Here is a 15429-nt window from a genome sequence, read left to right as displayed (position 1 = left end):
TATATGTTTGACTTTAAAAGTGTCCGAAGCAAAAAGTAAGCGGCAGACGATTTTAAAGAAGAAATATAAAGGCGTACTTACCGGCGTAATATCCATTTTTAATAAATATATAAACAGTGGTTGTTATTCTTTAATTATAAAACTTGACAATGAATCATCAATCAACAATGAATGACAATAATTTGACAACTGACAAGCAATGCACGCGTGCGCGAGAAAAACGTTCCGTTTTTGCTTTCTGTGTAACGCATTAGGTTGTTTAGAAGGAAAATTATCACGCAGATGTCTACAAATATATAGTTCTTTAGTATTAGTTCTTTATTAATAAGAAACTTTATTCTTAAAGTTTATAATTCGGCTGTATATTTAACTTATTTTGTCCTGAATTTTGTGTTATTTTAATTTCAATTTGGCTTATAACGAAACGCACATCTGTGAGTGAAGAGGGCTCGGTATTTTTATGACCAACGGATGTCCGTCGATAGCACGTCAAGAAATAAAATTGTGGAACGGTAATAACGACTCGTAGTTAGTTCTAGAAAAACGGATAGTAGCTTTGATACTATGACGATCCGTTGAATATAGGAACCGGGCATTAATCATATAGATAAACGAATCCCGGAAAATGACGAATTTCAATATTCGACGTCAACGCAGTGCCCATGCTTCAAAGTTTAATCAAAACTCATAAGGAAAGCTCGAGGCCGCGCACCCACAGTTTGCTATGTTTGTGCTATCAGACCAGATGTTATTTGCGCCCACTTGTTCCAAATATACTATTTCATTTTAATTATACATACATCTAGATAAAAAAGAAAATCAATTTAATATTTTATAATAGTTTTTATTGGTGTACTAGAGAACAAGAAATAATTATTATATAGCATATATTTACTTATTGTAGGACGTAGGTAGTGTATTGCTGCTATAAACCATATTGCAATCCGATACAAGGTCGTATAGGTAGTCGTTTGTTGTTCCTTTATTTAGGTCATTTAAGCACGAATGTCAAGGTTATCGTTATTGATGCCCGGTTCCTATATTTGAAAAACGATCCGTTTTAGTTACGAATAGTAGTATAATTAACCAAGCGTAAGCGAAAATCGTTCCTATAAAAAACGTCTCGTCAAGCAACTTACCGACGGCTTCCTACTGACGGATGGGAGGGTTACTATTAACGAACGGTAAGCATATTGTATGGAGAAGACAGTTTATCGCGTTCCTATAAATATTTTTAATGTCATTATGCTGTCAAAGTTACTATTCGTATAGCATTTTGCTTACCCGTCGATTTCGGGCGGTTAAATTCTTACTATTTCATTGTTTCCGCTTCAGTATCGAAATGTGGAGTTCAGATAGTGATAGAGAAGTGTTAAATATTATATCGAATTTCGGAAGAAGATAGTGGGCGTGAAAGAGTATATATTATAGAGAAGGAGTGGATTTTTTTGCGACCCTGGATTCTCACGAATTTCAATTGAGATTTCGACTTGATAAAGAATCTGTTGAACAATTACTTCTTGAAATTTATCCAGACGTACGAATAAAAGGAGCCAGGTTAGTTTAATGGAGGCATTAATATTATACCAAACACGTCTAACCTTATTACATAGGTACCTAATTTATGTTGTCATTTCAGGAATCATGGGGTATCTCCATAACATCAATTACTGTTGACGCTGAGGTTCTATGCTTTAGGCACAATATCGATATCAGTGGCAGACCTATTTCCCTTGGTCACGGCCGCGGCATCACGCGTGAACGGGTGGACCGATTTCGATAATTATTTTTTTATAATGTTCCTTGAAGTACGAGGATGGTTATTATGGAAAGAAAACATAAACATGTACCAAGGGCGAAGCCGGGGCGGACCACTAGTATATATATGTGTCTATGTTTGCAATGTAGAAATCAATTTTTTAAACATTGTAGGTATTGTAAATAATAAAAAATAAATAAAAGTACATAATAAAATGGAATAAAAGTTTTATTTCTTTATAACTATGTTTAATTTTACATAGTAATATGTAACTACATAATATATGCCAAAGAACTGTCCTGTGATTCTTACGCGACAACCCTCCATTGATTATCATCTTCTATATTATATTCCTTAACGCTGTAATAGGCTCTCTGAACTAAATACATTTTTTACATAAGATTTACATTTAGCACTAACAAATTCTTTTTCTACCGTGTGTCTAGATATATTGCTTAATAATATACAAAAATTAATTAGTTATTGTGTGTTCAGTATTTCAAGGGCGAAGCCGGGGCGGACCACTAGTATATTTATATGTATGTCTATGTTTGCAATGTAGAAATCAATTTTTTAAACATTGTATTGTAAATAATAAAAAATAAATAAAAGTACATAATAAAATGGAATAAAAGTTTTATTTCTTTATTACAGTTTAATTTTACATAGTATTAAGTAACTACATAATATAAGTATGCCAAAGAACTGTCCTGTGATTCTTACACGACAACCCTCCATCGATTATCATCTTCTATATTATATTCCTTAACGCTGTAATAGGCTCTCTGAACTAAATAAATTTTTTACATAAGATTTACATTTAGCACTACCTAACAAATTCTTTTTCTACCGTATGTCTAGATATATTGCTTAATAATATACAAAAATTAATTAGTTATTGTGTGTTCAGTATTTCAATTATTGTGTGTTCAGTATTTCAATTATTTCTTCATAATATTTGTCCATCATCCTTATTATGTTTGAATTTTTTGGCTGAAAATAAAAAGTTTTCCTGGTAGGTATTTGACCAATTTTTGCATTAAATGTGTTGGTCAACGAAGTCCAACATTCATCCTTTAATTTATTCGTAGAAGCATTAGTCTCCTTACTGGTTATAATAATTGAGCAATCTCGTCTTTACTCATAGCCTTCTTCGATTTCTGTAACAGAAATATATGTTTGACTTTAAAAGTGTCCGAAGCAAAAAGTAAGCGGCAGACGATTTTAAAGAAGAAATATAAAGGCGTACTTACCGGCGTAATATCCATTTTTAATAAATATATAAACAGTGGTCGTTGTATTGTTATTCTTTAATTATAAAACTTGACAATGAATCATCAATCAACAATGAATGACAATAATTTGACAACTGACAAGCAATGCACGCGTGCGCGAGAAAAACGTTCCGTTTTTGCTTTCTGTGTAACGCATTAGGTTGTTTAGAAGGAAAATTATCACGCAGATGTCTACAAATATATAGTTCTTTAGTATTAGTTCTTTATTAATAAGAAACTTTATTCTTAAAGTTTATAATTCGGCTGTATATTTAAATTATTTTGTCCTGAATTTTGTGTTATTTTAATTTCAATTTGGCTTATAACGAAACGCACATCTGTGAGTGAAGAGGGCTCGGTATTTTTATGACCAACGGATGTCCGTCGATAGCACGTCAAGAAATAAAATTGTGGAACGGTAATAACGACTCGTAGGTAGTTCTAGAAAAACGGATAGTAGCTTTGATACTATGACGATCCGTTGAATATAGGAACCGGGCATGAATGAATTTCTGACACGATAAATATAATATAACTAGCTTACCTCCCGCGGCTTCGCCCGCTTTCTCTAAAACGATTTGAGATTTAAACTATCCTATCTCTCAAGTTGGATCGAACTGCACATGGTGTGCGAATTTTATTATAATCGGTTAAGTGGTTTAGGAGTCCATTGAGGACAAACATTGTGACACGAGATTTATTTATATTAAGATATTTTATAATATAAATATAATATTTTAACACAAACTGTTTGTTGATACATAATATTGTGATGAATTTATCAATTGAAAAAATTCTCCGTGTATATTGATATAATATTTGATAGTATATTTATAAAGAAGCAACGTCACGGAATATAAAAGTTTACTTCCAAAGGATTTATAACTTTTTTTTATTTAACGTTACGTATATACTACTTTCGAATTATTAAAACACATAGTGCACTAGTTCCACTCGATAAATCATCCATCTATCGAAACCGGTCGTAATTAAAATTAATTGAAACAAATGGGCTAAATGTAATTTGTGAATAAAGAAAAATATTAACCACTACCAATATTATTTTAAAATACAATGAATTTAAAATTTTATTTTTTTATCGTGTGTTATCTAAATTTGAAAGAGGCTTTAAATTGTACTTATCGGTTTTTATAGGAAAAAGGTACATCACTGCCAGCTCAACGCCTAAACAAGTACCCGTCCAGAGGTTTGCTGAAGCACATTCTACAGCAAACTTATAACCAAGCCGTTGCCGACCCAGAAAAATTGAACAATTACGAGCCTTTTTCACCTGAGGTATGATTAATGACTGAATTTCGTTTATTGTTGCATAGATTCGATCAAACATTGCATATTAATATTCACATATTTGTGTTTTTTAGGTATACGGCGAAACTTCTTATGAGCTAGTTTGTCAAATGATAGATCAAATAGATATAACTGCCGAAGATGTGTTCGTGGATTTGGGATCAGGCGTTGGCCAAGTTGTGCTACAAATGGCGGCCGCGACACCTTGTCGCATCTGTTTTGGTGTCGAGAAAGCGGAAGTGCCTAGTAAATATGCAGAAGTACGTTTTGTAATATTTATTTTTTACTACAAATTCCGTTATATTATAGAATATGCATGACGCGAGGGAAAGCTTGCGTAACACTACTAATCGTCAAAGTTTGGAATGATCGAAGAAGCAAACCATAACTAGATTATCATCTATTTACTATTTATTTATTATAATCTATTGATAACTTTCTTCTTACCTCGAATTTCCAAACAAATATCTTATAAGATGCTTTTTCTATTTCAGAACATGGATCTAAATTTTAGGATGTGGATGAAATGGTATGGCAAAAAATACGGAGAATATAAATTGATAAAAGGAGACTTTTTGATGGATGAACATAGAGAAAAGATAAATTCCGCTACAATTGTTTTTGTGAACAATTTTGCGTTTGGGCCCCACGTCGATCACCAACTGAAAGAAAGATTTGCAGATTTAAAAGATGGCGCGAAAATCGTATCATCAAAGAGCTTTTGTCCACTTAACTTTAGGATAACTGACAGAAACTTAAGCGACATTGGGACCATAATGCATGTTAGTGAAATGTCACCGCTGAAAGGTTCCGTGTCTTGGACAGGAAAGCCAGTATCTTACTATTTACACATAATAGATAGGACCAAATTAGAGAGATACTTTCAAAGACTGAAAAATCCGAAACTCAAGGTCAGCAAAAGGGTCTGTTTCCAATCAAATATTACTTATTGCTATTTTTATTTTTTTAGTGCATGCTTAACAAAATTTTCATCTGCGGACAAAAATTACCAATTAAATTAAATATAATTATTGATTGAAATTATTTATTAAATACAATATATGGAAATGGACTTGTTAAATTGAAATAGTCATATAAAATAATAATTTATCTCATGTTACGCAATTTATCACTGACGTGTATTATATATCATGTTTATCAATACAAAACAAGGATTATGATATGTTCAGTATATACTAGTGCTATGTTAAATGTTGTGTGAAATACTATATTATAATATTCTAAGATGTAGTTACAATATGTGTTTCGTGCAGGGAATCCAAAACGGATGTGATGAGGGAGAAGGATCTAGCAAAAGGAATGTAAGCGCGCCACCAACGAGGCAACCTACACCCGATTTGCTCAATGGAAATAGTAATCATAGCACCGGCTCACTGCCAGAAAGGAGAAGGAAGGTTGCGAGACCGAGACCTATTAGGTAATTATTGAAAATTAGTTCTCTTTTGCATAATTTGTCTTTGAGAAATTATTTTCCGTAGTTTACGTCGTAAGCATAATAAATATTATGTTGTGTTCGAGATAAAATAAATTGAAAACGGTATCTGTAGATACTGTCTACATAAAGACAAAGAATAGGCAATTGTCTTTCATAAAATAAAAGCGTCACTCTGAAAGCCAAATCATACTCAAATCAAGCAGATGACAATGAGCTGAAAGTAAAAATAAACTACGTACACTTATTCGTGTAAGCGTATTTAAAACCAAACTCGCTTCACAACAAATAATGTTTCTACGTAACCAACTCTCTTAGATTTGATTTTGATCCACTTTAAACAAACAGATTTAATTCAAACTTTGTTCGTTTATCAAGGAGGAGTGATTCAAAAATTTTAAGAGTTAATCTTAATAAAGCGTGTTCTATTCAACTTTATTTATTATCTTATTAGTAGGAGTCAAACTAATAATTGACGGCCTTGTTGTTGTTATAGTTGATTTTGTATATTATATATATGTAAAAGTGTGTACGGATTGCGCGTTCCTGTGTTATGTGTAGTTGGGAAACACGACGGCTTGCACTCCGTAGTCCGTACGCACCTGCCTAGCCAAGTGGCTTTCTGTTAGCGTAGCGTTCAATAGAATAGACTACGAATGTATGAGATTGACGTAAGCTGTAGATAAACGTTATCTTACGTCAATCTCGTACATTCGTAGTCTATTCTATTGAACGCTACGCTAACAGAAAGCCACTTAGAAATTAAAGACTTTTTAACGGATTTTAAACGCGATTTATTCATTCTATTATTTTCCCGACGTTTCGAACACTTTACAGCGAGCGTGGTCACGGGGAGACTGAGATGTTGTACGTCTTGATGGTCATTCAAAAATTGTTATTTGTGAACTACCTCCACCTATTCCTCCGTAGTTGGTATCTGGAGTATTTTTCCGGATGTTGGCAGTATTGGCTGATCGTGTCTTCTAGTCTTTTGGTACGTTTGACATGGGATTTTAAATTCTTAATAACAGGATCCCAGGTGTTAGAAAGTTTCAAACCATCTCTATTGGTTTGAAACTTTCTAACACCTGGGATCCTGTTATTAAGAATTTAAAATCCCATGTCAAACGTACCAAAAGACTAGAAGACACGATCAGCCAATACTGCCAACATCCGGAAAAATACTCCAGATACCAACTACGGAGGAATAGGTGGAGGTAGTTCACAAATAACAATTTTTGAATGACCATCAAGACGTACAACATCTCAGTCTCCCCGTGACCACGCTCGCTGTAAAGTGTTCGAAACGTCGGGAAAATAATAGAATGAATAAATCGCGTTTAAAATCCGTTAAAAAGTCTTTAATTTCTAAATGTATAATACTCGCGTAAAATCAAACCCTAGAAAATACTAGAAAGCCACTTGGCTAGGGGGGCAGATCAGTTTGTTGAAGTGAAACTTCTTTAGGCGGATTGAGAGTAAAATTTCATACATAAGGCGACGATTTTGATATCTTTGAAGAAGTACACGATCTTTTTTTAATAGTTTTTGTACCCAACAGGGGTGAGAACGGTAGAACGCGTGCGCGCGCCACAGTGGCGAAGCGTCGCGTGGCGCGGCGCTCGAGCGACGAGAGCGACGAGGAGTCGAGCGGCACGGACGACGCGCCGCCCGGCCCCGAGCCCGCGCCGCGCGAGTGGGGCGCGCCATGGGCATCCTCGTCAGACTCCAGTATGTATACTGTGTTATATAATACTGTTTGTATGGTGGTTTTGAAACTGTTAACAGTTGAGTTGAGTAATATTTGAAAGTAAAGGGAAATGACACTGCTTAATCAATCATAATAAATATATATAATAATAAAAAAATATATACACAAAGGAGAATGGCGAAACTGGGCCTAACTGTTACAGAAATCATAATATATTTAAAATTCATTATATTATTTTTAGTAATTCTTGGTAAAATATTTACTCCTGATTCTATGGGAAAACAAATCTTTGAAAAAAAAGATAATGTGTTCACTACCGGCATTGTTATTTAGATTTCTATGACTACCGGTCTTATCAAGCAGAGATTGTCAGTGTTGACAACACTAGTAAAAAAGTCGAATATATCGATTAATACGAATGAATGTCTATATTTTATTTTTAATTTTATTGAATTCAAATGCTTTATAAATCAGAAGCAAAACTTAACTTATTTTTAACACATATCTTAATTTATTTAGATCATTCTATAAAATATAAACATGTTTTACTTAATCAATAATAATTATAACATTTTTATTTAGATAGCTGGCCATTAATAAAATGTCAAATTATTAATCATAATAGTGTCAGTTATGAGTGATTTGTTTATGTTTGTTGTTTGACATTTAAGTGAAGTTTTAGGCCCTTCTCCCATTACGATACGCATAGGCGATTCAAGTATCCTGCAAGTCTCGGAGACTAGTCGCCGCGGAGTATCTCACATACATTTTTATGTAGGCTCGCACACTACGCTACTGGTATCCTACACGTCCGCGACTAGTATAGCACTACTCACCGTGTTGGTCGCTTTTGCATCGCGTCTCGACTCTCGCGCGTATCTTTTCGTTAGAAAGATAAAAATATCTAATCATCATGTTGTAGTTCTCGTTCGGCTACAAAAACTCTACAATTTATGTTTCTTTCAATATATGGATGAATCCAGTACTTCTTACTCTTACGTTGGCGTCTTCTATTTCTATAAAAAAGAAAAACTGCAAGAGCTTCTTCGTCACTGGAATTGCTGATTGCTCGACATAACGACGTAACTGTTGTTGCAATAAATAAATGAATTATTATTATTATAACGTCGGTCCACAAAAACGAGGCACAATAATGATGAATTTAGTCGCATAATATGCGAGCATCGGGTAGCCAGCAAATATCTAAGTAGTATTCTACGCGAGTATCGTATTCTAGAAGTATCGTACCTAATGGCAGAAGGGCCTTAGTAACGTTATATTCAAAATTGATCTTAATCAATATCCCAATATCTCTGCTATCCCATAGAAAAGATCTATAATTATTATATTCATAGAGTCTGTATATTTTTATCTATTTAATCACCCATAAATCATCAGTGTAACGATCAGGCCCAGAGTCCTATGGGAGTTTGCCATTCTCCTTTAGCTTATGTTTATGTACATAATACAGAATTATCGGCTTTTTAATCACTATTAGTTATATCATTATCACTAAACTAGTGATTTGATTACAAACCAAAAAGTGAACTTCATATTTGTTTATCTTATACGTAGGTAATCTACAAGCAGATTATAAATATGTTTAAACACTTGTCCGATTGCCCACTTGACCAATTAAATTGGTCTTCCACAAAGAGTTGAAAGAGCACCAAACAAAGCAACTGTTACACTTTACAAATAAATTTTCATTTCATTTTCACCTTCAGTATTACTAATGTTTATGGGTGGTGGTGACCACTTTACAACAGATGGCCCACCTACCCCTTTGCTTGCTTCTTACTACTATAATCAATCATATTTGTGTGTTATAAAATTTGATATCCTACAAAAATGATGCTGAAGGAAAATATCAGTTATGAACCTGAATGACAGGGACAAGTTTTTGTCCAGTTTAAAACAATATAAACTTAACTTACTAAGGCATAATACCATAATATACATCGAATAAAAATATTATAAAATGAACAATAATATTATGTAATAGTGGTATGTTGTTCGAAAAATTTTTTTGACAACAATTAAATGCTTGTAATCGTATAACTAGTGTTTAAACAGTGTAATGCACATTATAAGCAGCAACCCAAATATATAATATCAAAAATATCCCAAAATATTTGCCAAGTGCGGTGCAAGTTGATGACAAAAAAAATGGGAAATTCTCAATTTCAAAAAAAATCTACTTTATAAAGCATTTAAATGCTATTTAATTTAACATCAAAATTATGTCCGTTTCACACAACTCCTTACCGCCACACTTGCTCAATTTTGGGATAGCTTATATTATAATAAGATGACTAGGTTTACGTAAAATAAATGTCGCTATTTAGTTATTTACTATAATGGTAATAATTACAATAATGGTTGTAATTTACCTAAATAACTAATAATATTTATTATCCTTTGGCCCTTTTCATTAGAAAACATTGACATTGCATTCGTATGTAGCAACATTTATTCTATATAAAAAAAACCTGTATAATCTATAATGTATTTATAATCTTACTTCAAAATTATGTCGCAGGACTCCTGCTATGCTTAACATACAGCGGTCAGAGTATGCTCGGTTTCATGGTCCCTCTATCACAACATTATGGAATCATTCAATCTGTTTGAGGCAATCGACACAGTTTCATTTGAAACTATTTTGAACAGTTTGGATGTTTTATTGAAACCTTGAATCTCAAACAGACATTTTTGAATTAAAGATTACAGAGGATCACTCAAAATTACGTTCAGTGTTGTATTGTTAAGAGATTTAAAATGGTCATAATCAAGTTAACTTCATCAAACTACCGACATCCTCTGTTTGACAGGTTTGTTTAGTTAGAAGTAGCAGCTTAGCACTACAATGATTTATACAAATATGTTGTTAGATGTTTTTTCTTGAAAGCTAAACTTAACTTTTCTGTGCTAGCTAACTGGTAGGTGTTTTAGTGCATGATAATTTGTTTACAGTACTACTTAGTGAGTGAGTTATTTTCTTATTTACTGTGAATATAATAAATGCTTTGTGTATTTTCACTTCTTCATCTAATTTTCATTGTGGTTTATAAATTGTTTAATTTTATGGTTAAGCATGTTTCAATAAAATTACCTTAGTGAACAAATTATTATTCGCTTATTTAACTACTTTGAAGGTGTGATCTAAAATTTATTTATGAAAAGTAATTTTGTCAATAATGGTTTGAAAATACTAGAAAGTGGTGAGAGTGAAAATACTACAAACATACTCACATTTAACTTATTTACTTCATTACACTGTTCACACCTACAAAGTCTACACACTCATTTAAAATTAAATAAAAAATATCGCAAAACAGATTTCAGACACCAATTGGTTTCACAGACAATAAACCAATTCCTAATATAGGCATGTCTATCATTAAAAAATTAAATTATTTCACTTAATTTGCTCTAACGTCAGGAAGCCCATGACTATGCAAGTACTTTTTGATTGCAATTTCAACAATCAGCTTTTCTCTTCCCATTTCAATAGCTTATTTTTACATCGCTCTGCACTCTTATCCTTTTCGTCGTGTAGCGTTTATTCCCTTTACATCACATGAAGTGTTATATTAAATGTGATGTCGCGTGTAGATCGTCGCGGACGCAGCACGAAGCGCAGCGCGAGCGCGGGCGGTGCGCGGCGGCGGGCGGCGCGGGCGAAGCGGCGCCGCGCCGCGCGACCCAACATCGCCGGCCTCGACCTGCTGCACTCCACCACGCTCGCCTCCACTATACACAATGGCGCTGTGAGTTAAATACCGTTAACTTACCGAATCACCAGGTTCCTTTGATTTTATTATTTTATTACATGCTTCTTCTAAAGTCTAAAGGATGGACGTAAACATTTTTATATCATAACAACTAAATGAGATATACTGTTTTGATTTGATTTATTTGCAGTTATTCACTTATAATACCACAAGAGCTTAAAAATTATCGGGTATTTTCCGATAGGTTCGTTGCAAACAAATGAAGGAGTCAAGTTTTTAGTCAGGGCTAAAAAATCACGAGCTCGAAGCGCGAGTGATTTTTCCTGAAAAACTTGACGACTTTATTTGTTTGCAGGGAACCTTGAGGGAAATGCCAGATAATTTTGAAGCTCGTGTGGTATTCGGGAGATTATTTTTCCGTCCCAAATGTCGGCCAATAATTTCACAATTGAATTAAACCTGTCAGTTTGACGTCAACGACCAGAGAAAATTTTCAAAAAATTATCAGTATAATACCATGTAGGTTGTACCACGTGACGTCGAATGGTGCAATTCTATTGGTCGATATTTGGGTCGGAAAAATAATCATAATAATTACTTAGTGCACTTTGTTCTGCAAAATTCACGCTTTGACATGTAAATGAAGCATAAAAATAAAATAGCCTGATGTTTTTCATGTGTTGCTTTTTTATATTATTCCTTTAAATATTATATACAATTATTATATACAATTTTTTATAACGATTGCCAAGCTGCAAATGCTTTTTGTAACGAAAGCACTTAGCGTTTGTTATGACAATATCTATACGAGTGTTTGTGCGGTGCGGCGGTCAGGTGACGGCGCCGCCGCCCGGGTGCGTGGAGCAGCGGCTGTCGGCGCTGGGCGTGCAGCTGCAGTCGCCGGAGCGGCTGCACTCGGAGCTGGAGATCCCGCGCTCGCCGCACACGCCCTACAGCCTGCAGCTGCTGCTCGACATGTTCCGCGACCAGTACCTCGCCTTCATCGCGCGCATGAACTCGCCCGAGTACGCGCTCGAGATACGCAACCAGATCGATAAGGAGAAGGTAAACGACTGAGACTTTGTACTTTTACAATTTAAAGTAATAAATAATATTATGTTTATTAAGTTATGATAATGACCGCATCATTTTTAAATATAATTAATAATGCTTTATTAATTTTTCAGGAAAGAAACCAAAAATTAAAATCAAGAGCCTCTCAGTTGGATAAACAAATAAGTGTTCTTATTAGCGACAGTGTGGCATTATTGAAAGCGCGCATGAGTGAATTGGGTATTCACGCTAATAATACGGTTGATCTTTTGGCGAAGGCAAAGGAAATTGTGGGAAGGCATAAAGAGCTTCAAAGTAAAGCCAGCAAACTGCAGGCTCAGGTAATCTATTTCAAAATATTCATCGTTAATTAATTATATGTATAAGCATTCAATGTAAATATCAATTTACTTATGACCATTTTTTCTTTCAGGTAAATAATATAGAAGTAGAACAAGCTATGCTTGTAAAGCAAAGAACATTTGAGATAACTGAAAAGTATAGACAGCTAGGGCACATACCGCCCGACGTTGAGATCACGCAGAGTATAGCGCACGATTGCATATTGAAAGAAATATCGGCCACATTAGCACATAGGAAACGGTTACACGCACAAGTTGGTCACTTGCAAAATGAAATCATTCAAATGGAGAAGGCAAGTGAACAACAAAAAGCACCGACGCCGACAGTGCCTGTAGCGACTGTTAAACCGCACACAGTGAACTCGAAACCGAGAAAATCTCGAGACCATCGGTCCAGATCCCAGGATTGGCCAGATGTGCCAGATGTTGGCAAAATTGAGGAACAGAACCCTGAGATCTTGGCCCAGAAAATACTAGAAACGGGGCGACAAATAGAAGCTGGAAAAATAACCAAACCAAATGTTATTGTGAATGGATATATAAAAGACCCAGATCGACATGCTGATCACAGGTAACTTTCGACTTTTATACAATAAAAGTATTGCACTTCATCATTTAAAAAAAATGTATTGACGTTTACTTTTTTGCAGGCAACAAAAGGCAGCTCTTCCGATACATCGTTCACAAATACCGCCGCAGCGAAGCGGTCAAGTGACGCCGCTGTCGCGTCATTCGCCCGTCAAGTCACAGAAGCCGCTCAACGTGGTCACTAAAGTGCAGGAATCACCTAAAGTGATCAATTTTGAAGATCGTTTGAAGAGCATAATAACTTCAGTGTTGAATGAAGATCAAGAACAACGCAAAGCTTCTCGACTTGAGGTGAGTTATTTCTATTTGTCTATACTTGATTTGGATTATGTTGCATGTAAAATATTTTATTATGGCTTTACTGAAATTATATAATTCCACAGCCAAGACAACCAGTACCAAATCACGCTTACAACAACGGGTACGTGCGGCCGAACGGTCCGCATCCAGCTTACGCAGCGCGGCCGGCATCTTCGGGGAATGCGTCGCAAGCGTACGCTAGACCAATGCGGGATATGCGCGATCCAAGAGAAGTGCGTGATCCTAGAGACGTGCGCGATCCTAGAGACTTACGCGATCCCAGAGACGTACGCGATCCCAGAGACGTACGCGATCCCAGAGACGTGCGTGACCCGCGGGACATGCGCGATCCCAGAGACGTGCGTGACTCGCGAGAAATGCGGGACTCTCGGGACATGCGTGACTCGAGAGATAAGCGGGATCAAAGAGATATGCGTGACGGCCGGGACACGCGCGACCCCAGAGATGTGCGGGAGCGGGACAGTCGCGACGTGCGGGACGTGCGCCGCGAGCGGTACGGGCACGAGCGGCGGGAGCCACGCCCCTCGCACGCGCACCACGAGCCGCGCCCGCCCGACATACGCAACCACCACCCCTCGCAACCAGATTATACACAGGTAATTTGGAAAATACAGACATAGTTGTCTTCATTATTATAGTCGAGCCAATTTAATAGGCAACATTTGACGTCTATCAATTTTATCTTCGTAGAGAAGTAACCTGCTTAAAAACATCGATTAAAGTGAATTAGTCGATACGGATTTGAAACATTTGTCAATCGAATTTATTAATTTATGATGATTTTTATTCACAAGTAATCAATGCATTCGATTCTAGATGTCAGATTTCGATTTTTAGAGTAACGTCTCTAGTATTTAAAAAGAAAAAAGGTTTATTGACACAAAATTGTAGCGACGTCAGTTCTTCAATTCAGAAATTGTTTATTATGTTAAGTATGGTTTATCAGTACAATGAAATCTTAAAATTACTTGTATCGGTCATCATTATTATAAATATGTAATCGTAATTGAAAAAAGTTAAGCAAATGTGCAGTTCTAACAAAACGAAATATCATGTTATTCTATGTCGTCGTTACTAGGTTACGTTGTTGAATTTTGTTGAACTGTCAAATGTTGCCTATTAAAATGGCTCTACTATAATTTGAGTTATACTTGATTTGTTTCATCCCGTAAAAATTTTCATTTACGTTTTGATAATTTTATATTTTGCAACCATGTTACAATGTTGTGTTTTTAATTAAATTTAATATATCTTTTGTTATTTTTAGATTTAATTTTCGTTTTTTGTTATTTAGTATTTTCTATAAATTTATATACAAATAGAAGTAGATGTAAAAAACCATATTGTATAAAATCTCTAAACGGGAGCGATAACGTCGACACTGGTGAGGCGCAAAAGGAGCGCGCGCGACGCAAGCGGTGTACATATCTGACCGTAACGAATCTCTGCAAAGGTGTCACCAGCGAAGCTAGCGCTACGTCGGCATTTGTCGCAGGAACGCCTGTCGGGCGGCGCGCGCACCATCGGCGACCTGGTGAACGGCGAGATCGAGCGCACGCTGGAGATCAGCAACCAGAGCATCATCAACGCGGCCGTGCACATGAGCGCGCGCTACCACGAGCCGCCCGCCGCCGCGCACCAGCCGCTCGAAGGTCACACACTTTTCTTATATCGATAGATTGCCGTGAGTGATTCTATATTGCATGAATTTTGTACTCGTCGAATCGGTAAACGATTGAATCCGTGATGCCAGGTGACGTCTGCTCTCTCCGCTGTATTATATTCCCTTTCAGAAAGATAATGTAATGCAATCGGGATGCAGCGGTCGACAGTTGTATTCTGATTCTCTTTTTTATCGATTCG

At 35.7% G+C, this 15429-nt stretch overlaps 1 protein-coding gene across 4 annotated transcripts in view; it reads left to right on the top strand.

Moving 5' to 3' along the window:
- Nucleotides 1-15429, top strand: part of LOC123693161 (histone-lysine N-methyltransferase, H3 lysine-79 specific) — a 29314-nt gene that overhangs the window by 9352 nt on the left and 4533 nt on the right. For 2 of the 4 annotated variants that reach the window (XM_045638143.1, XM_045638137.1), the window contains exons 4-15: nt 4189-4329; nt 4416-4601; nt 4836-5264; nt 5616-5779; nt 7356-7525; nt 11124-11278; nt 12077-12307; nt 12430-12636; nt 12729-13228; nt 13308-13536; nt 13629-14162; nt 15020-15218. In XM_045638143.1, the coding sequence (XP_045494099.1) occupies nt 4189-4329; nt 4416-4601; nt 4836-5264; nt 5616-5779; nt 7356-7525; nt 11124-11278; nt 12077-12307; nt 12430-12636; nt 12729-13228; nt 13308-13536; nt 13629-14162; nt 15020-15218 (3145 nt within the window). Of the gene's footprint in view, nt 1-4188; nt 4330-4415; nt 4602-4835; nt 5265-5615; nt 5780-7355; nt 7526-11123; nt 11279-12076; nt 12308-12429; nt 12637-12728; nt 13229-13307; nt 13537-13628; nt 14201-14703; nt 14811-15019; nt 15219-15429 lie in introns of those variants that run through there. The other 2 variants (XM_045638150.1, XM_045638161.1) reach the window with 2 other exon arrangements.

This window comes from Colias croceus, chromosome 1 (assembly GCF_905220415.1).
Source record: "Colias croceus chromosome 1, ilColCroc2.1".
Taxonomy (NCBI): Eukaryota; Metazoa; Arthropoda; class Insecta; order Lepidoptera; family Pieridae; genus Colias; species Colias croceus.
Note: the sequence above shows the minus strand (reverse complement) of the source record. Positions and strands in the feature narration are given on the sequence as shown.